Here is a 22,224-nt window from a genome sequence, read left to right as displayed (position 1 = left end):
GCCATTTTTAAGGTTTCCCCCACCGACACAATAAGCGCCTCCACCAGCACACTTTCTCGTGGGGCAGCGGACGAGGATATATCTTCCTCGCCGTCAGAATGTGACGACGCAGATCCACCAGGATGTTATGCGTCCACATCTATCTCAGAATCTGAGGATACTATAGAGGTAGGTGAAGGCATAGGGCGCTTTCGGCTAATGGTATTTTTTAAAACGAAAATCCACTTTTGACACCAGGTTTTCCAAAACTACTGTAAAAGCAGACAGGGGCTGCGACCCAGAGGGTCCCGCAACTGCACTGAGGGGGTCTGTAGACGAGATTTGGTCCTGAGACTCCATAATCACTGAGTACAAAAAAAAGTAGTGTCACTTTAAAAAAAAGTTGCAAAAAAACGTGATCCGCACAGCTGCACCAGCGGTACCAGCCCTAACACAGCCTGCAGCAGGGTGAGTGAGGAACATCTACAGGGACCCCAGGAACATACCACCAAAACGGTCTGGAGGCTACAGGAACTTTCTGTACAGAGATGAGAAAGGGTCTGACACAGGAACATAAAAAATACTAGGTCATGCCTAGAGCCCCTAGCTTCTCCCTTGCTGGCCAACGATCGTGAAATTCAGGAACATGGCCGCCCCATGCATTCCTATGGGGAACTACCAAAACATGGTCGCCCATGCCTTCCAATGAGAAACCTTTACATTGATGCAGAGCAGAAAACTACAGCAAAATGGTGGCCCCCCACAGCGCGCCAAGCGGTCTCCTGGACCCCCCAGGGGGGTTATCAGACAGTGGCATCGGGGGGTCCCCAGGAGGAGACCCCGCCAGGACAAACCCCCCGCAGAACCACCACAATATATCTGCTCCCCAGAGGTAGGAACCTTCTTGTGGGGGGAGGGGACAGGCCTAAGGGGGGGGGGGCTGGTATCACTGAGAAGACAGGGGAACTGACAGATACCCGAAGATCCGACTTTCCCAGAGAGGGGGCCCACGTCCACCCCGAGACCGCCAGGGAAATGGGGGGACACTTACTTACCATACCACGGCATCAGGTGTGCGCCACTCTGAACCGACTACCTCTCCACCCAGGGTGGGGGTGCTGACAGCCAGGGGTTACGCTGCGACTTAGGGCATCCCAGGTCATGTGTGTCTCGGCGAGGTGTTTTACTCGCGGATCAGCCCCCGTCCATTGGGGCTATGTCATGCCAAGGCCTAGTGCAGACTATAAACTGCTCACACTCGCTGACCAGGCTGAGAGAGCTTAAGGATCTAGTATATCCAGTCCGAAACCCAGCCGGCTGTTGCTTGTAGTTCTCTCAGGAACACTAACTATAAAAAATAAAGTCTTACAAAAAGATTCCCAATAAAAAACAGCTAAGACCAAAGTCCCAGCAGGGAACTAGATCCTACTCCTAAACTAGGCAGAAACAAATTGAAGGCTATAGCAGAGTGAGTGGGTGTTTGCCTGCAGGGACTGCCCATATAGGTGTGGTAAAGCTTTTTCCTGCCTAGTGTCCTACTCCTGTAGGGAGCAGCATAACCCAATAGTCAAGAAGAATATGGAGCTGCGTCTGTCAATGAACGATAGAGTAAGTGCTTATGACCTTACCTGAGTGTGGGTCAATCTAAGGTAAGAGGCTGAAGCGACAGGTGGTGGGAACTGCGGTGGAGCACAGACTGCAATATATTGTGGATCATGTATGAACAGTTCTTATGAATAGCAAGGATGTCAGAAACATAAAATACATTTGATGAAAGACTTTTTGAGATTAAATATATGGACTTCACTTTATGAGGTTTGTTTCATTATAGTGCAATTCTCTTTGTTTCATTGCACATTTTATTGAGTTCATATTGTTGTGCTGCACTTTGAATTATTTTTACTTTTCTGTGGTATGGGAACACATGACAGCTGCGGGCGGTAACACCGGTTTGTTTACTTTTTATTAAGAAATTTCTTTGTATCTACAGTTTGGTTTGGCTAGTGCAGGGTAATTTTGTTTCTGCTAGGAAGTTAGGGGAGTCTCTCAAGTGGAGACACAGACCATAAAACCTGACAGGGCATCCTACCCTGCCCACTCTTAGAGTGTTTCAATCATGTCTCGGATTACTTTTGAAAAGGAGGTAGGGGAACCCTTCCCCAACAGGGGCAGAGACAGAGTTAAAACAGAGATCCTAACCCTTCCCTGTTCTATCTAAGACAAAATATTCTGGCTGCAGTTAAAATTTAATGTGTACTACAGTGCATCTGGAAAGTATTCACAGCGCTTCACTTTTTCCAAATTTTGTTATGCTACAACCTTTTTCCAAAATAGATTAAATTCATTTTTTTTCTTAACCACTTTACCACCGGAGGATTTTCCTGCTAAAAGACCAGGGGTTATTTTGCGATTTTTTACTGCGTGACTTTAACGGACAATCGCGCGGTCGTGCGACGCTGTACCTAAACGAATTTCACGTCCTTTTTTTCCCACAAACAGAGCTTTCTTTTGGTGGTATTTGATCACCTGTGCGATTTTTTGATCACGCGCTATAAACAAAAAAAGAGCGTAATTTTTGCAAAAACAACAATATTTTTCACTTTTTTTTATATGAAATTCCCCCAAAAAAAAATGTAAAAATCAAAATTTTTTAAAATTTTCGGCCAATTTGTTTTACGCTACCTATGTTTGGTAAAAAAAATCGCAAAAAGCGTATTTTGATTGGTTTGCGCAAAAGTTATCGCGTTTACTAACAAAGGGAAAGATTTTTGTCATTTTTGGTGTTTTTTTTTTTAACGAGTAATGGCGGCGATCTGCGATTTTTTTTGCGGTACTGCGACATTGCGGCGGACAGATCGGACCCTTGACTGACATTTTTGACACTTTTGGGGGTACCAGTGACATTACTGCAGTAATCAGTGCTATATATATGCACTGTTACTGCAAAAATGACACTGGCAGGGAAGGGGTTAACAGTATTGGACAGGGAGGGGTTAAGTGTGTCCTAGGGGCGTGATTCTAACTGTGTAGGGACATGGCTACTAGTGTAAAAACAAAGATCAACAGTTCTACATAGTAGAACTGTTTGATCTTCACTTTTACACAGGGAGAACTGACAGGTGGCTTGTTTACACAAGCCGCTCTGTCTTTCTCCCGCTGTAGCGGCGATCGTAGTGTGACCGGCGGACATCGGGTCCGCCAGTCACACTCCCGCACTCCTCCGTGAACGAGCCGAGGCGGGCGCGCGCCTCGGCGGGCGCGCGCCCGCCCGCTATTGGCTCTGGAAGGAGTGACAGGCGAGCGACGTAGACCTACGTCACTCTGCCTGGCCGGGGCCGACTGCCGCAGTAAATATACTGTGCGCAGTCGGCAAGCGGTTAAAAATACTACAAACAAAACCACATAATGACATTGTGAAAGAAATTGGTTTGAAATCTTTGCAAATTTATTAAAAATAAAAAAGACGAAAAAAAAAAAAAGCACCTGTGGCACCATTTACAGCTTCAAGTCCTTTTGAGTGAGAATGATGCTACAAGCTTGGCACATCTATTTTTAGGCAGTTTTTCACATTTTTCTTTGCAGGGCCTGTCTAACTCAATCAGGTTGGATGGGAGGCATCGTGCACAGCCATTTTCATAGCTCTCCAGAAATGTTCAATCAGGTTCAAGTCTGGGCTCTGGCTGGGACACTCAAGGACATTCACAGTTGTCTGATAGCCACTCCTTTGTTCTCATAGCTGGGTGCTTAGGTCGTTGTCCTGTTGAAAGATGAACCTTCGCCCCAATCTGAGCTCCAGAGTGCTCTGGAGCAGGTTTTCATCAAGGATGTCTCTGTATATTGCTGCATTCATCCCTCGATCTTGACTACTCTCCCAGTTCCTGCCGCTGAAAAACATCCTCACAAGATGATTCTGCCACCACTATGCTTCACTGTAGGGATGGTATTGGCCAGGTGAGACGTGTCTGGTTTCCTCCAGACATGACGCTTGCCATTCAGGCCAAAAAGAGTTCAAACTTTGTTTTCTCAGACCAGAGAATTTTGTTTTTTCATAGTCTGAGAGTCCCTCAGGTGCCTTTTAGCAAACCCCAGGCAGGATGGCATGTGCTTTTTACTGAGAGGCCTGATTATTGGAGTGTTGCAGAGATGGTTGTACTTCTGAAAGTTTCTCCTCTCTCCACAGAGAAATGCTGGAGCTCTGTCAGAGTGACCATCAGATTCTTGGTCACCTCCCTGACTAAGGCCCTTCTCCCCCGATCGCTCAGTTTGGCCAGGCAGCCCTCTCTAGGTCTGTAAGTCTCGGGGGTTCCAAACTTCTTCCATTTACGGATGATGGAGGCCACTGTGTTCATTGGTACTTTCAATGCTGCAGAAATGTTTCTGTACCCTTCTCCAGATCTGTGCCTTGATACAACCCTTTCTTAAAGGTCTACAGACAATTCCTTGGACTTTATTGGCTTGGTTTGTGCTCTGGCATGCACGGTTAACTGTGTGACCTTATATAGACAGGTGTGTGTGCGCGCCTTCCAAAATCATGTCCAATTAACTGAATTTCTCACAGGTGGACTCCAATAAAGGATGATCAGTGGAAACAGGATGCATCTGAGCTCAATTTGAGTGTCATGGCAAAGGCTGTGAATACTTATTTACATTTAACATTTCATAAAACCTTTGATTGGTGATCTATGTACATTAGTTAATAGGTCACCCATCACCCAGAGGGAAATGTTTTTTTTCCCTCAACAAAAGTGTTACGCTTTAAAAGGATAAGTTTACATATCCTTTTAAAGCGTAACACTTTTGTTGATATTCTCACCCGCTGTCAGAATTTAAAAACAGAGCGGCCCCGCCCACGCCACTGCATCATTCATTTACAAAGTTCTGTGAATGAATAATCTACGACATCTGCCGGACTTTGCGGCCGACAGCTTTTAGTTCTCAATGAACCGCGGGGGGGAGGGGTTGTTGAGCGCCCTCGTAGTCCATTGATTACTCGTGCCATTCAGTAACTGCCTGTCTGTATCAAAGGTAGGGGCAGACAGTCTGCAGAACCCAGGTTGGGCACCCATCATTTGCTGATTGCGGATGCAATGCCTTACAGGCTTCAGAGTAAAGAAATCATAAATGCACATTTTTTTACCTGCAAAAAGATGTGCGTTTATAATTTTTTTGTAAAAGGTGAACTTAGCCTTTAAGGTTACAATGTACAAAACAGCTCCCAACATATATGGGTATTTTCCTCACTTTGAAGTGGACAGCGTGCAGAAAATGTATGTACTGGTCCAGAACTTGTACTTGAATTTGACTACACTTTTAGAACAAAACACTTGTGCAAAATCTGTCTGCACCAGGGTCTCTCTATTTAGGACAAGAGACTTGGTCTTAAGGTTAACTTTCATAAGATACAAACTATTAGTATTTTAGTTTGAATTTGGCTCATACGTTGCACCACACAGTAAAAAGTGTCACATTTTAGAACTACCTGAATTTGGCACATGAGTCACTGTCAAAACCAAAAGTGTCAAAGATGCTTCATGAATTTAGCGCAACACATTAACAAGAGGGATTAATGCCAGAAAAGTGGTGCAGCAGCTTCAGTGAATTCCCCTTTGTTTGTTCTAGTGTTTTTTCACGTGATGTTATTAGATTGTTCTATTGTTCCTGAACCTTTAAAGCCTACAAAGGTTGGAGTGCTCTGGCAGCCTCGAAGATATGTTTTAAGAATTGTAAACAGCTGATTCCTATAAGAAAGAACCCTCACCAGCTCTTTCCCTTTTCTGCTATCCCGGTTAGTGTAGAATCGGAACCCATCGGAGCCAAACCCTTTCAGGAGAACCATACGGGCAGAGGGTTTCCCGTCCCTACACAGGAAAACATGGGGAAAGGTGAGGTGCAGGAAGGTAAAGAAAAGGTTCACAAAAGCAAAGGACAAAGCAATAGTAGTAGGGAGATATGTAGTTAGAAGACACAGAGAAATTGAATCAGTACCTTGTTGCAGTAGCCAGACACATGGCATTTGGTTCAACAATGGTCGGGCATTCTAAGATTTCCTGGAACCAAGCATTGAACTGAGCAATTGGATCGAGAGAGGCTAAGTGAGTTTCTTCAAAAGCCTAAAAAAATAAATATAAAGAAGAGAAATTAAACAAAACGTAATTGCAAAAATTTTTACTACACATGAACTCGAGGTGAATAGCTATAAACAGAATTGAAATACATATACAGCGGGCAAAAATGGGATTTTTGACTTACCGAAAGATCCATTTCTCTAATGTTCATTGACGGACACAGCTCCTGATCTTCATAACCATTGGGTTATACTCCCCCCCTACAGGAGTAGGACACTTGACAGAAAAAGAAACTGGCTATGCCTAGGGGCAGTCCCAGGGGGTATACTCCACCCCTCCCTGCTATTAGGTACTCAGTTTTGTTACAAGCAGTGTCAGAAGAATTACAACTCCACAAAGGGGTGGGTGCTGTGTCCATCAATGAACATCAGAGAAAAGGATTTTACGGTATGTCAAAAATTCCATTTTCTCTTTCGCTTATTGACGAACTCAGCTCCTGATCTTCATAATTATTGGGACGTCCCAAAGCAGTGTTAAACATTGGGGGTGGGAACAGCAAAAACCAAAACAACTAGAGCCCACCTGAAAAAAATAATACACCCTCAAAAAGGATCAAGTCCTCTAAACAGCAGCTTGCAAAACCTTGCGGCCAAAGGAAGCATCTGCAGATGCCAACACATTCACTATGTAGAACTTTGTGAAAGTGTGCACCGATGACCAGGTGGCCGCTTTGCAAACCTGCATCACTGACGCCTGATAATGGAAGGCCCAGGAGGCACTGAGCGCCCAAGTAGAGGGCGCCTTGACAGGGAAAGGAGGAACCTGACCCTTGATAGAATAGGCCTGAATCACCGTCTGTCTGATCCCTCTGGAAATGGTCGCAGAGGAAGCGGACAACTCTTTCCGAGGCCCATCTGTGAGCACAAATAGTGACTCTGACTTTCTAAAAGACTCTGTAGCTGCCAGGTACACCCTTATTGCCCGGACCACATCCAAGGCATGGAAGGCAATTTCCTTCGGATGTTTTGGCCTGGGACACAGGGAAGGCAAAACAATGTCTTCATTCAAATGAAAATCAGAGACAACCTTTTGGGAGGAACGAAGGAGAGGGGCGAAAAGCCACCTTATCTCTGTTTTCCACCAGAGCAGTAGGGGACTACGCTCGCAGAAGGAGGTCGTCCAAGTAGCCCAGTACCGCAATCCCCCATTGGCGTAACAACACTAGCACCAGGGCTAACACTTTTTTGAAGACCCATGGAGCAGAGGCGAGACCAAAAGGGTAACACCACAAACTGATAATGTTCCTCTCCCACGGCAAAGCGGAGGAAGCGCTGGTGACTGGCATATATTGGAATGTGAAGGTAAGCATGCTTGATGTCGATGGAGGCAAGAAAATCCCAGATGCAAGGCAGGGATGCCACCACCGTGCAAATGGACTCCATCCTGAACTTCTGCACCCGCACAAAGCAGTTTAGCACCTTGAGGTCCAGTATTGGACGCACCTTGCCTTCCTTTCGGGGGAACTGTAAACAGGTTTGGAGTAAAAACCTGAAAAATTTCCGAAGTCGGAACCGGGACAATCACCCCTGAAGCAACAGGTCTTGTACAGCCCCAAACAGACCCTGTACACGGTCCATGGAGAGGCACAAGTTGGAAGGAAAGAACATTTCCTGGGGCCAAGAGTGAAACTCGATCTTGTAGCCGGACTAAATGACTTTGTGGACCCACTTGTCTTGTACCAGGGAAGTCCAAGGGTCAGGAAACCAACAAAGACTTCCTCCAACCCCCAATATGGGTGAGGTCGCACCGTCATGCTGAAGGAGCCATGTCCACGGGTCTGGAGAAGCCCACTCTCTGCTTGCCAGACCAGGTTCATTTGGATCTCCCAGAAGAGGCCCTGAAAGGCTTTGAGCCCTTGTCAGTTGACCTTGAGGAACAATAACACCTCTTATGAGCCGAGAAGGAGGGCCCATGTCTATGACGAGGTTCTTTGCCCTTAGTAGCCTGCAGAAGATGAGTACCATTTCCCCCTGCGAGACCTTTATTGATGTCATCCAGGGTAGCCCCAAACAGGCGATCGCCATGAAAGGGGAGATCAATCAAGGCCTTTTTAGAAGTCTGATCTGCAGACCAGCATTTAAGCCAAAAGACACGCCGAAGGACCACTGCCGAAACAGAGAGCTGAACCAATAAGTGAGCCGTATCCAAAGAGGCATCACAGATAAACTGCAGCCCCTGGACCAGCTTGTCCACCAGCTCAGCAAAGGCAGGGGGGAGCTGTTCTCCCTCCAGGTCACGGTGTAAAAGCTTAGCCCACTCAGTCAGAGTTTGCGACAACAGAGCAATGGTAAATACCAGCCTCAGTGCCGAACCAGCCAGAGTGTACATATTGCGGGCCACAGCCTCCGCCTTCCTGTCAGCCGGATCCTTAAAGGCCAGGGACTCTTCAACCGGAATCATGGCTGCCTTGTTCAATCTGGAAACCAGAGGGTCCACCACCAGTGAAACAGTCCACTTCTTAATAAGAGACTCCTCATAGGGGTAATGCCTAGTAAATTGCTTAGGGACCCCAAGGGGACGCTTTGGTTGTCCCCACTCTTTAGTGACAATTCCGTAAAAATAGGCAGGGAACGGAAACACCTTCGCCGCTCTGGATGGCTTGTGAGTGCCAAAGGGAACCTGCGCCTCCATAGCAGACCCAGCAGGGTAACCCACGTCCGCAGCGGCTGAATCAGATTCAGGATCTAATTAAACACACAAGGCAGGAGAAGGCCGGGGGGGGGGGGGCGCTTTTTGCAAACCCGTCATCCGAAAACCACCTCCACCCGGGACACAAAGGACTCCAGAACCGCCGTCAGTGCATCGATGGATGGTTGGGACCCGGAGGGCCCGCAGCCTCAAAGAGGTGGTCAGGTGGGGAGATGTGCTCCAAAGACTCCATGATTCACTAGGGGTCCCCACAAAAACACTGCAAAGGGATAACCCCCACCGCGCTGGCAGCAACGACTGGTTACCAGGCACAAGCACTACGTGATCCTTAGCAGAGAGGGAGAGAAACCCACCAGACTCATAACCCAGCAAAAACAGGCACTTGCAGCAACTAGGATAATCTGCACTTCACGTGCGGCAATCAGGAAGTGAAAAGATCCAGTAGTCAGCGCCAAAATCTCCACCCACAGGGCTCCACTGTCGAGGTCGCCGCTATTTTCAAAGGCAAACCACCGCACACAGCGCCCTGCCCCCACCCCACCCCCACAGCCCCAGCATAAGTGGAAGAGGGGGGTAGGTGACAGATAAAAAGGGGGGGTGCCTGATGGGAAGGAAGGGAACCCGGGGGTCCGACCATCCCAAAACCATCCAGGGGGTAGAGGGGGGGGGCAGCTACTTACCATATCAGGAACCAGACGGACACCGCTCCAGACAGAACCCCTCGCCATCTAAATGGGGGAGCTGTCGGCCAGGAGGAACGATGCGACTCAGTCCGAGACCCGGTCAGATGCGACTTTTGCGAGCCGTTTTAACTTGCAGGCCAGCCCCTGTCCAGTAGGGCTATGTCGCGGCCAACCTAGTGCGGAGCTGAGGTCTGCATGCGCTCGCTGGCCAGACTGGGGTGAACACGATCTAGATTATTCATCCCGTCGCCCAGTCCGGCAGTTGATTATAGATTTCACACGAAAAAACTAGGAGAAAAAAAATTCTATCAAAAAAAATTGCCAGGACCAGAGATCCCAGCACGGAACTAGGTCCTTACTCCTGACTAGGCAGAAAAAAAACTGAGTGCCTACAGCAGGGAGGGAGGGGGGGGGAGTATACCCCCTGGGACTACCCATAGGCGTAAGCAGATTATTTTTCTGCCTAGTGTCCTACTGCTGTAGGGGGCAGTATAACCCACTGGATATGAAGATCAGGAGCTGTGTCTGTCAACGAACGAAAGAGAAATGAGCATTGAACATGTCATCATTTTTTTAGATAAATATATTTCTAAATGTGCTTATGACATTAAAATTTTCACCACATGTCAGTAACAACCCATGCAGCCCATACATACAAAGAAACCACAACAAGAGAAATTAGGTTATGTGTAATAAAATGGAATGACACAGGGAAAACGTATTGAAGACACAAACTGAAATGTTTTTAATACTTTGTACAAAATCCTTTGTTAGTAATGACAGCTTCAAGATGCCTCCTGTATGGAGAAACTAGTCGCATGCCATGCTCAGGTGTAATTTTGACCCATTCTTCCACAGTCTTCGAATCTTGAATGTTCCGTGGGCCTCTTCTATGAACTCTGATCTTTTACTCAGATTATTTTTATTGAAACAAAGAAAGAGTTTTTACACACAATACAAAAACAAAACTCCAGAACAAAGAAAGCGAAGAAGGCAACTTGGCGAGCACAGATCAGAGGCACACCCCAGTCTGTACGTACTAGAGATGACATATATTGTGGACAGAATAATGAGCTTACACTTACGTTGAGAGTCATAAGACCATCCCCCTGAAATCATTTGTTAACATAGGTTATTCATAGTGTACATGAAATTAAGTAGTAGCCAAGATAAGTGAAACGACACCATCGCCAATTAAGAGCCAAAAACATAACAAAATAAAACAAAACAAAACAACATCGGTGAATTCCATCTAATTGCCCATATGAAGTATGATTATGCCGAAGTCCCGTAAGTAGCCACCCTATGAACTCTGATCTTTAGTTCTTTCCATAGATTTTCTATTGGATTCAAGTCAGGAGATTGGCTGGGCCATTCTAGCAGCTTTATTTTCTTTGAAACCAATTGAGAGTTTCCTTGGCTTTGTGTTTGTGATCATTGTCTTGCTGAAATGTCCACCCTCGTTCCATCCTCACCATCCTGGTAGCAGATTTTTATCAAGAATGTCTTAGTACATTTTTCCATTCATCCTTTCTTCAAAAGCTATGAAGTTTGCCAGAACCGTATGCTGAAAAACAGCCCCACACTATGATGTTCCCACCTCCAAGCTTCACTGTTGGCATGTTTTTGGGGTGATGTGCAGTGCCATTTGACCTCCAAACATGTTGCGTATTATGGCATCCACCCAAAGAGTTAAATTTTGGTCTCATCTGACCAGACTATATTCGCCAAGTATTTCACAGGCTTGTAAAAATATTGGGCAGCAAACTTTAAATGAGCTTCAACATGCTTCTTCCTCAGCAATGTAAGCTTGCATAGTGAGCGTGCATACAGGTCTTGGCGGTTGAGTGCATTACTTATTGTTTTCTTTGAAACAATCGTACTTGCTAATTCCAGGTCTTGAGAGAGCTCTTTGCTTTTACCCATCATGAGATTGTTTCTTGTGTGACACCTTGGTAATGAGTCACCTTTTTATAGGCCATTAGTTAAGACTGAACCAGCTGGTATTAAATTGTACTTACAAGGGCTAGGATTGCTTTCTAATTACTGATAGATTTCAGCTGGTGTCTTGGCTTTCAATGCCTTTTTGCGCCTCCCTTTCTTCACGTGTTCAATAATTTTTTGCTATGTCATTCCATTTTATTACACATAACCTAATTCTGAGCCCATTTGTTTTTGTTCTTTGTATGTATGGGTTGTTGCTGACATGTGGTGAAAATTTCATATCAATAGGACCTTTAGAAATATATTTACCTAGAAAAACGGTGATGTGTTCTATATTTATTTTACCCACTGCATATGGTAGCTATCTTACCTGAATTTCCATCCCTCCTGGTTGTGAGAATTACACAGTTCTACCATACAGCCAGCATTGTAATCTGACTTTTCTCTGCTGCAGGTAAGCAACACAGGTCAACTCCTTACCCCAAGTCTCTGACTGAACAATGCAGTTCTACCACACAGTTCTACCATACAGCCAGCATTATAATCTGACTTTTCTCTGCTGCAGGTAAGCAACACAGGTCAACTCCTTACCCCAAGTCTCTGACTGAACAATGCAGTTCTACCACACAGTTCTACCATACAGCCAGCATTATAATCTGACTTTTCTCTGCTGCAGGTAAGCAACACAGGTCAACTCCTTACCCCAAGCCTCTGACTGAACAATGCAGGACAAGCAACAACCTGATAAGGTTAATGTAATTGCAGGGATGCGCAAATCCCAGTGCCAGGCGAGTTTTTTTTTACATATGATTTAGCCCTGCTGCGGGCAAGCAGCAGGGTTAACCTTTTTCTTTTTTGGCTCCTTAACCACTTGCCGACCATGCACAGAACATTTACTAAGGCAGGTTGGCACATGCAGGCAAAATCACGTATACGTACATCATTTCACCTGCTCATATCTGCAGGACACAGCAGATTATGGTACTTGGGGCCCCGGGTGATCAGGTGATTGCTATGTCAACAATGTTATGAATTAATTAATTAATGGGGCCGGGTTCGCACATGTGTGGCCACAGGTTCGTGCCTGGGGTCAGGCAAGTGTCTGTTCACTGGTTCAGGTGCGATTCAGGTCCGAATTTTCGCCTGAATTTGCACCTGAACCAGACACAAACACGCACCGGACCCTTTTTTAAATCGAGCCGCCCCCATTTAGAGCATGCCACACTTACCTGTCATGCGAGTTGCATGTGGGGAAACCGCCTAACAGCTGTTTTGCCCTATGCTGTGATCAGCCCACAGCTATCACATGGTACCTGAGCCAATCACAGCACAGCACCATGTTATTAGCTGTATGAGCAATAACACACAGAGAATTATCATATGGTCTGAGGATCAACCTGATTTTTTAAAGTTAAAAAAAAAAAAAAAAAACCCACCACCACCAAGGGGAAACTCCTGACTAAAGGAGCAACAACGCTGCCAGTGAGAACTGGAGAGCAAAGCAGCAATCTCCCAAATAACAGATGGTAAAGACACAACCAAAACAGTACATTACAATGGATAAACAAAAGAACTCCCCTAAGACAGGAGGGAAAATTGTGTTTTCTGCTAGTGAGAAATTAAGGCACCCCTGGGCTGCCACCCCAGGGGCACTTACACTACGGGCTTTTTCAATCTCAGCCCCCGGCCAGACCGAGTGTAGCCTATCCCCACCAGCAGACATCAGAACCTGGACAGCTTAGAGAGAGCTTACCTACAACTGGGGACAGGCTCGCCACAAAAGCCAGATCAAAACCCAGGAGAGAAAGCCCTCCCCTCGCCATCCTGTTCCTCAGCCCATTACATCCAGGAGCAGTTCCACCGGCCCCCCCGAACCGGCTTCCCGCCCCCTTCAAACTGGTTAGGACAGTTCAACCCATTCGAATCAGAAGGCGGCGGGCCCCACATGCTTTCCCAGATGACCTACTTCCCATACCTCAATACTCAGAGCGCTCCGGGTTTCGGTCATACTGGTACTAGCTAAGGCCCATACCAACTGATAAGAACAGATACTACACTTGATCTTAGCCAAAAGGCCGAGAAGCGATAATAAAGTTAACCCCTTCACTACCAGTGTATTTTTACAGTAACAGTGCATATGTATAGCACTGATTACTGTAGTAATGTCACTGGTACCCCCAAAAGTGTCATAAATGTCAGTCAAGGGTCCGATCTGTCCGCCGCAATGTCGCAGTACCGCAAAAAAAAAAAAAAATATATATCGCAGATCACCGCCATTACTCGTTAAAAAAAAAAAAAACACCAAAAATGACAAAAATCTTTCCCTTTGTTAGTAAACGTGATAACTTTTGCGCAAACCAATCAAAATACGCTTTTTGCGATTTTTTTTACCAAACATATGTAGCATAAAACAAATTGGCCGAAAATGTTAAAAAATTTAGATTTTTACATTTTTTTGGGGGGGAATTTCATATAAAAAAAAAAAGTGAAAAATATTGTTATTTTTGCAAAATTTACGCTCTTTTTTTGTTTATAGCGCATGATCAAAAAATCGCACAGGTGATCAAATACCACCAAAAGAAAGCTCTGTTTGTGGGAAAAAAAGGACGTGAAATTTGTTTAGGTACAGCGTCGCACGACCGCGCAATTGTCCGTTAAAGTCACGCAGTAAAAAAAAAAAAAAAAAAAATCGCAAAAAACCCCCTGGTCAGGAAGGGGGTAAAATCTTCCGGGGCTTAAGTGGTTAAGAGAGGGAGAAAGACAGATCGCTGATGTAAACACAGCCGTCTGTCATTCTCCCTGAAGTAATGACATAGGCTATGTGATCCTGCTATGTAGGATCGTATGTCTCTGTGATTACTTCACTAGCCACGCCCCCCCCACAGTTAGAATCACGCCCCTAGGGACACACTTAACCCCTTGATCACCAATAAAACTAAACCCCTTCCCTGCCAGTGTCATTATTACAGTAACAGTGCATATTTATAGCACTGATTACTGTAGTAATGTCACTGGTCCCCCCAAAAGCGTCAAAAATGTCAGTCAGGGGTCCGATCTGTCCGCCACAGTATCACAGTCCCGCAAAACAAAAAAAAAAAACAAAAAATTGAAGATTGCCGCCATTACTAGTTAAAAAAAATGACATAAATCTTTCCTGTAGTTAGTAAACGCAATAACTTTTGCGCAAACCAATCAAAATTTGCTTATTTCGATTGTTTTTACCAAAATTATGTAGCAGAATACAAATTGGCCTAAAATGTTAAATTTTGATTTTTACATTTTTTTTTTTTGAGAATTTCATTATATCAATAAAAATATTGTTTTATATTTATATTTATTGTTGATAATTTTATATCAATCCCTCTGTGGAGTTTTGTGTCTGCTTCTCCTACTATGGGTCCCATGGAAGCTATTGCTTATGCCATGATGCCTGCAATAAGACAATCCCAGAAATGGATCATTCCCCAACACGTTTATTTAAAACAACTTTTAAAATACAAGTAAAATGCTACCCACATTCTATAGGTGCATGGGGAACACCAACACATACAGAACAACTAGTATCCTGTAGCGCAGTGTGTATCCTGTGGCCACCGGGTCGCCATGTAATACACTGATAGAGGCTATTGGCGGAGTTTCCTGAAGACGCGGTGAACACAAAATGCATTTAAACACAGCTGTCTTGCCATACCTTCTCTAGGTTCTCCTCAGTCTCAATCAGTGTATATTACATGCCAAACCCGTGGCCACAGGACACGCGCTGCATGGGACACGAGTAGCATTTTACTGTGCACAGTGAATTCAGAGGTGATTGGGAATTTCTCCTAGCAACACCCTTTGGCAATTTTTCTTCCATCGCATATGGACTAATCACATATTTCAATTGTTTACCCATTCTATCTCTTTATCTCTATTTTCATTATTTACTTTGTTAATTGTCTGGTGTAGAGACGGCAAAAGTTGTGCAATCACCCATGCAAAAATATTGTAAAGTTCTTCAGGCACGTTTATTGCAATTTTTGCTATTCATTTCACCTCCTGTGGGGCGGAGTACGTCCATATTGGTTATTATATATTTTACATACCAAGAGCCTTCCTTTTCTGCTCTTTCCTGGAGTCAAAATGTCCGGAAATTTGACATCTCTATTGTTGCCACACCATCTCAGGAAGCTGCATTAATTTGACTTTACTGAAAGGCTACATGGGGTATTTGGGTGAGAAAGAAAATTGTGCAGATGCACCTATATACAGTAATTAGGGTGCTGAAGTACATATTTTTTTAAAGGAAAGCTACAGTTCTACTTTAATGCAATCACAAAAATATGGAAGATTGTAAAATGGTAAAGTCATGTCAAACTATCGTAACCGTAAAAGACTGCAATAACCCACTGAAAATATTGTTTTCTAGGGATCAACCGATTATCAGTGGGGCCGATATTCCCTTTTTTTGAAGTATTGGTATCGGTCACAAACTTGCCGATATCACCGATATTGCTTCAAGTGGTTGTACCGGGGTGATGCCTGACGCTTTTTAGCGCCAATGGTCCGCTTTCTTGTAATAACAACCAATGCTCGGCTGTCAAAGCAGAAACTGGTGTTCAGTGGACTGGAAAACCAGCCATGAAACCACCAAATGATGGGACTTTATAGGTGTAAGGTTATGGCACAGACAGAGCAAACAAAAATTGAGTTAAAATTATTTATTGAATTTTATTAATTAACATTGTGAATTAAAAAGATACAGGATATGTATCCAAAAGTTCATGGTCAAAATTCATCGACAGAGATTACAGTAAAAGTACATATGAATACTACGTTCGTGTAGACCGAGGAGATGCAGGGGGTCATCGGGGTCCTACATGTTTCGCCAATTCAATGGCTTCGTCAGGGACCAAGTGACTTGTGACCTCTCACAAAGGTTCTAAACACAACACGCAATACACAAAAGTGAAATAACTGTAGACTGCATAACTGGACGTGCGTATAACTTGGTGCCGGACCCTTCCCCCAGGTCCTAAAATGGACGCGGGGTAGTGAGTGCCCTGATAGGCCAGCCAATGCTGGACCGGGCTGGGACAAAACAGTCGGGTAATTTATCGATTGCAGCAGAGCAGGATAAAAAATTCCAGCCTCCGAAAGTCAGATCTAAGTTGCATCCGTCCCGCACACCGCAGCGTCAGGTAGTGATGACCAATGCTCGGCTGTCATTACAAGCAGCAGGAGGGGACATCGTCCTCCCCCCACCCCCTTCTGCCGCCTTCCGCCCGGGTCTCCCGTCCCACCAGCAGACTCAAACGACCAGCTGACATGTCTGCCGGCTAGCCGAAGACCTGAACAAAGCCAGAATCGACTCTGATCGGGTCTCCGATGTAGTAACCAGGAAGCGATGTCATGACATCACTTCCGGTTACAGACGCCTTAAAGGCCCCAAAGTTATGGAAAAAAAAATTGCAGAGGATGGGTCTGGGGTCCTAAAAGTCCCAGATCCCTCCATAAAGAGTACTTGTGACTGCCTATTACTGTCACAAGGATGTTTTTTTGACACCAATAAAAGTTATAAACAAAAATCTAATTTAAAAGGACGGTGTAAAAATAAAAACTTTAAATGTACAGAATATCGGCACCTAATATCAGCTATCAGCCTAAAGGGCAGCCTGAAAATCGTTATCGGCCCTGACAAAACTATATTGGTCGATCCCTACCGTTTTCCCTTTACAGGAAATTACCCTGCAATATGTATTTTCTTTAGCTTACAGGCACATCTGTCCTACTTGTATCCATCAACAGAGAAAGTTATGTGTGTGAAAAAAACAAACAAACAGTGTCCACATAGCTTATCTGATTTTGTATATCATGGTGCTGGCAAGATAACAATTTCCCTGAAGGCGCATTTCTCTTCAAAGAGTTCTTACGAAGGCTGGGGGGGGGGGGGGGGTTAATTGTAAAGGGTATGATTTGTTTATTAAATAAAAATCAGGTTTATACCTACCTGCTCTGTGCAATGGTTTTGCACAGAGCAGCCCCGACCCTCCTCATCTCCCGCTGGCGCTCCTGGCTCCTCCTCTTCTCGGTGTGCTACCATAGGATACAGCTTCACACAGACAGCAAAGCTCAGCCCCCCTCCCCCTCTTCACAGGCTGTGATTGACAGCAGCAGGAACCAGTAACTCCGGCTGCTGTCTCTGAGTCCATGAAGAGAGAGAGACTGCAGCTCCTCTGCTCTGGGGTATAGTGCTTGTATCAAGATCGTACTCAGGTAGGTTTTTAGGGGAGCTGGAGCAAAACATGAAATGTTTTTACCTTATTGCAGGGAATGCCCTCAGGTTAAAACAAAAAAAAAAAAAAAAAAAAACTTTAGTCATTAGAACTACTTTAACTGCTTTCCGTCCAACGTATTGTCAAATGATGGGCGGACAGGAGCACTCTCGTTCTGGGATGTCATATGACCTCTACCAACTCCCACCACGCTTGCGTGCCCCAAAGAGGGCGCGCGCCGATCGGTGGTGTGCTCTATTTCTGGGACACAGCGCATCACCAATCGAGGTAAAGAGCTGATGATGAGATTTTTTTACCCATGTGATCAGCTGTGTCCAATCACAGCTGATCCAATGTAAACAAGGACATGCCGGTTATCAGCATTCCTCTCCTTAACCACTTGGCGACCGCTCACTGGAGCTCTACTGCGGCAAAGTGGCTTGTTCCCGTCCAGCGACGTAGACCTACGTCGCTGGACTCCTCCCCTTGTGGGCGGCGCACGCGCGCCGCCGGATGCTCGCTCCCGCTGTATTAAGTCACAGCGGGAGTCGGGCCAGGGGAGGAGCGGTGGTGATCACAACAAACAAGTTGTTGTGAACAAAGTAAACAAAGCGGGCGGATCTCCTAAGTGACAGACAGTGACAGATTGCAGGGTTCAGCATAGCTGAACCTGCGATCTGTCCCTGTGTCACTCAGTCACCTCCCCCCACACATATTAGTAAGCACCAGGCATACATTAACCCCTCCCTCTCCAATAAAATTAACCCCTTCCCTGCCAGTGTCATTTTTACAGTAACAGTGCATATTTATAGCACTGATTACTGTAGTAACGTCACTGGTACCCCCAAAAGTGTCAAAAATGTCAGTCAAGGGTCCGATCTGTCCGCCGCAATGTCGCAGTCCCGCAAAAAAAATTGCAGATGGCCGCCATTGCGCGTTAAAAAAAAACACCAAAAATGACAAAAATCTTTCCCTTAGTTAGTAAACGCAATAACTTTTGCGCAAACTAATCAAAATACGCTTATTGTGAATTTTTTTACCAAACATAGGTAGCAGAAAACAAATTGGCCAAAAATTTTAAAAATTTTTGATTTTTACATTTTTTTTGGGGGAATTTCATATAAAAAAATTTGAAAAATATTGTTATTTTTTCAAAATTTTCGCTCTTTTTTTGTTCATAGCGCAAAAAGTAAAAATCGCACAGGTGATCAAATTACCACCAAAAGAAAGCTCTGTTTATGGGAAAAAAAGGACGTAAATTTTGTTTGGGTACAGCATCGCACGACCGTGCAATTGTCAGTTAAAGTCGCACAGTGCCGAATCGCAAAAAGTGGCCTGGACGTAAGACAGCAAAATCCTCCGGTGGTAAAGTGGTTAATGCTGATAGCGTGTCAGGAGAGGAGAGCCGATCAGCAGCATTTCCTCACAGGGGAGATCTGGCACAGATAATCAAGGCACTGATCATCAGTGCCATGATGATCAGTGCAGCCCCATCAGTGATGCCAATTAGTGCCCATCAGTGATTGCTCATCAGTGCTGCCCATCAGTGACCATCAGTCCTGCCCATCAGTGCAGCCTCAGTCAGCCTGTCAGTCAATGGCTCCCTGCTGTGCCCCTCCAGCACTCACTAGAGCGCCAGGCTGGGGAGGGAAGGCTCAGTCTTCCAGCAACATGCTGAGAGGCTGAGCCAGCTGACGGTCCAGGCATCTAGGTGGATCCCAAATGTAAAGTCGGGATCTTTCCCCAGCTGAGTATTGTCAGTCAACTGTCGGCTGAAAACCGGTCTCAGGAAGGCAGAATGAACTGCACTCCTCTGATCCATAGGAGAAGTTTTTTAAATTACAATATGAAGTGTGTAGAAATTGTAGGTCTCTCTATATATATATATATATATATATATATATATATATATATTTTCTTTTTTTTTTGTAAATTTTCCCCATAAAAGGGGCGTTACTTTAGAAAAATGATTTTTTTTCCCACCCATGCTGGAAAGTGCCCATCTGCAGCCTCACCATTGCCCATCAATGCAGCCTCACAATTGCCCATCAATGGAGCCTGATCAGTGCTCATCTGCAGCATCACCATTGCCCATCATTGCAGCCTGATCAGTGTCCATCAATGCAGCCTCACAATTGCCCATCATTGCAGCCTCACAATTGCCCATAAATACAGCCTGATCAGTGCCAAACAATGCAGCCTCACCATTGCCCATCAATGCACCCTGATCAGTGCCCATCAATGCATCCTCACCATTGCTTATTAATGCAGCCCGATCAGTGCCCATCTGCAGCCTCACCATGGAGATTAGAGCCGCCGGATAACACAGGGAGCAGATATCCCGTTTACTCGGGGGGCCACCGTTATACAAAGTCCCGCCTCCTGGACCGGCTCCTATGATAGACAGCACATGTCCGGGCATTTGACCAGTGTGCTGTCTATCATAGGAGCTGGTCCAGGGGGCGGGGCTTCGTATAACAGCGGTCGCCGTGAAAATTGGAAGATCCCTGGTCTGTGTAATCCGGCGGCGCTCGCCCCCCCCCCCTTTCCCCTCTGAGGCAGCCCAATGGAAAAAATTGGCGTAGAACACGCACACATTATTTTCACTCTCCTTTCAGGGAGAAAAATTGCGTGTTATATGCCGGTAAATTCAGTAATTATTTGATACCCTGCAGATTTTGTCTAATGGTTTGTTTGGCGACTGTGGTCCCAGCCACCTTGAGATCATTCACAAGTTCCTCCCGTGTAGTTCTAGGCTGATCCCTCACTTTTCTCATGATCATCCCTACCCCGTAAGGCGGAATCCTGCATGGAGCGGCAGACTGAGGGTGATTGATGGGTATTTTGTATTTCTTCCATTTGCGAATAATCGCTCCAACAGTTGTCTACTTCTCTCCAAGCTTCTCGATGATGGCCTTGTGTTCCATTCCAGCCTGGTGCAGGTCTACTACAGTCTTGTCCCTGATGTCCTTTGACAGCCCTTTGGTCTTGCCCATGATGGTGAGGTTTGAATGGAAGAAAGATTCTGTGGACAGGTGTCTTTGTACCATGTGTTTTTTTTTCTGGATTTTTGGTTAATATTCTCTATTATTTAAAATAATAGTCTCTATTTTTATTTAAATACACCTATGATAACAATTATAGACCTTTCATTTCTATGTAAGTGGGCAAACTTACAAAATCTAAACATACAAAATCTGCAGATCAAATAATTATTTTCCCAAATGTAGGTATCGGTACAAATCAATCAATCAATTGCTAAAACTCAAAAAATAAGGAATTTCATCTTGTATCAGATAATTAGTGGCTTTCTGCCTCCCACTTACCCACTGCGTTGCCATGTTTGTGCTGATTTCTTCCTCCTCCGGTAACACTTATATTTACCCAGTTTTACAAATACCGTCAGTTCTGCTCTGCCGATCACAAGATATGCTTTCTTCTCTCTTTACTGTGTGTTCTCTTTATTTAACTCAATGGGTAATAAGTCACATGAGTGTGAGAGAAAGGCATTGAGAGAGCTGTGGAAGGAGACAGTAGAACTTCACATTTCCTGGTCTATGCTTTGCCAAGAATGCTGCACAACTGTGCAAGTAAACTTGCCTGAATGAAAAACATGGTGGAGACAGCTAGGCTGGTATGGAATAAGGCCCCTTTCACACAAGTGTTTCATCTGTACATCTCTTATACGGATCTATATAAAACACAATGTATCTCGATGGCAGGCGGATGTAAACGGATGTGACTCTGTTTACATCCACCCACGTCAGAGTCCGTTTAGGTCCACAAAAACAAACAGAATAGGTTTGCATCCTTTTCTGCTTTTGCGTGCCTGAGCAGAACAGATGAACACTGATCTAAGTGGATGCACATCTGTCAATGCCTGCCTACCCATAGAGGTTACAAGGGTCTGTTTTTTATCTTTATTTCAAGATGGATGAAAAATCCAACCAGACAAGAATGACACAAAAGCGACATCCGTCCTACTCCGATTTGACTCAGCATGGCATCTGGGTACAGATATCCTGCTGACATAGTAGAGAATGGCTGTATGAAAAGGGCCCAAGGTAAACTTTGCTGTGGCGCAAAGTTGTATAGGAGACTAAGGGCCAGTTCACACTGTCTGCACACTAAAATGGAGCGGTTTAGCCTGGGTTCACACTATTGTGAACACAGACATTGAATGTGATTCGCACCGCATTGCTGTGCAGATCACATGCAATGCCTGTGTGATGCAAATTCAGCCATACAGTTTGTACGGCTGAACTGGCATTGCATTCACATGAACATGCTGCAGGAACCTTTTTTCCCTCGCACTAGAAGCGGATCGCATGGGTTTTCACACCTATGTGATCCGATTCCTGTCCAAATTCACAGTTGGCACTGCGATCCGCGAACCAATCTGGGGGTGTGATTAACTTTCTATTGACACCCGCAGCAGTTCACAGAGGGCAGTGTGAACTGTCTGTGAGGGAGATGCGATGCGGGAACTAGCGCGATAGTGTGAAACCAGGCTCAGTGTGCAGGCAGCTGTCAGATTTTTTTTTCCCTTCGTGTCGAATTTCAAGGGACACTAGCGGGCGTGGCCGTGCA

General features: G+C 45.1%; 2 protein-coding genes across 2 annotated transcripts in view; one reads left to right on the top strand and one right to left on the bottom strand.

Annotated features, from left to right (window-relative positions):
* The window catches only part of LOC309566640 (uncharacterized protein), a 286,877-nt gene that overhangs the window by 186,786 nt on the left and 77,867 nt on the right, over positions 1 to 22,224 (top strand). The window lies entirely within an intron of this gene.
* The window catches only part of PNPO (pyridoxamine 5'-phosphate oxidase), a 77,927-nt gene that overhangs the window by 26,759 nt on the left and 28,944 nt on the right, over positions 1 to 22,224 (bottom strand). The window contains exons 2-3 of the mRNA XM_082271875.1: positions 5,965 to 6,089; positions 5,738 to 5,837 (exon numbers count right to left, since the gene is read on the bottom strand). Coding sequence (XP_082128001.1) covers positions 5,738 to 5,837; positions 5,965 to 6,089 — 225 coding nt within the window. The remainder of the gene's footprint in view (positions 1 to 5,737; positions 5,838 to 5,964; positions 6,090 to 22,224) is intronic.

Source organism: Pelophylax lessonae (assembly GCF_965119305.1).
Source record: "Pelophylax lessonae genome assembly, chromosome: 11".
Taxonomy (NCBI): Eukaryota; Metazoa; Chordata; class Amphibia; order Anura; family Ranidae; genus Pelophylax; species Pelophylax lessonae.
Note: the sequence above shows the minus strand (reverse complement) of the source record. Positions and strands in the feature narration are given on the sequence as shown.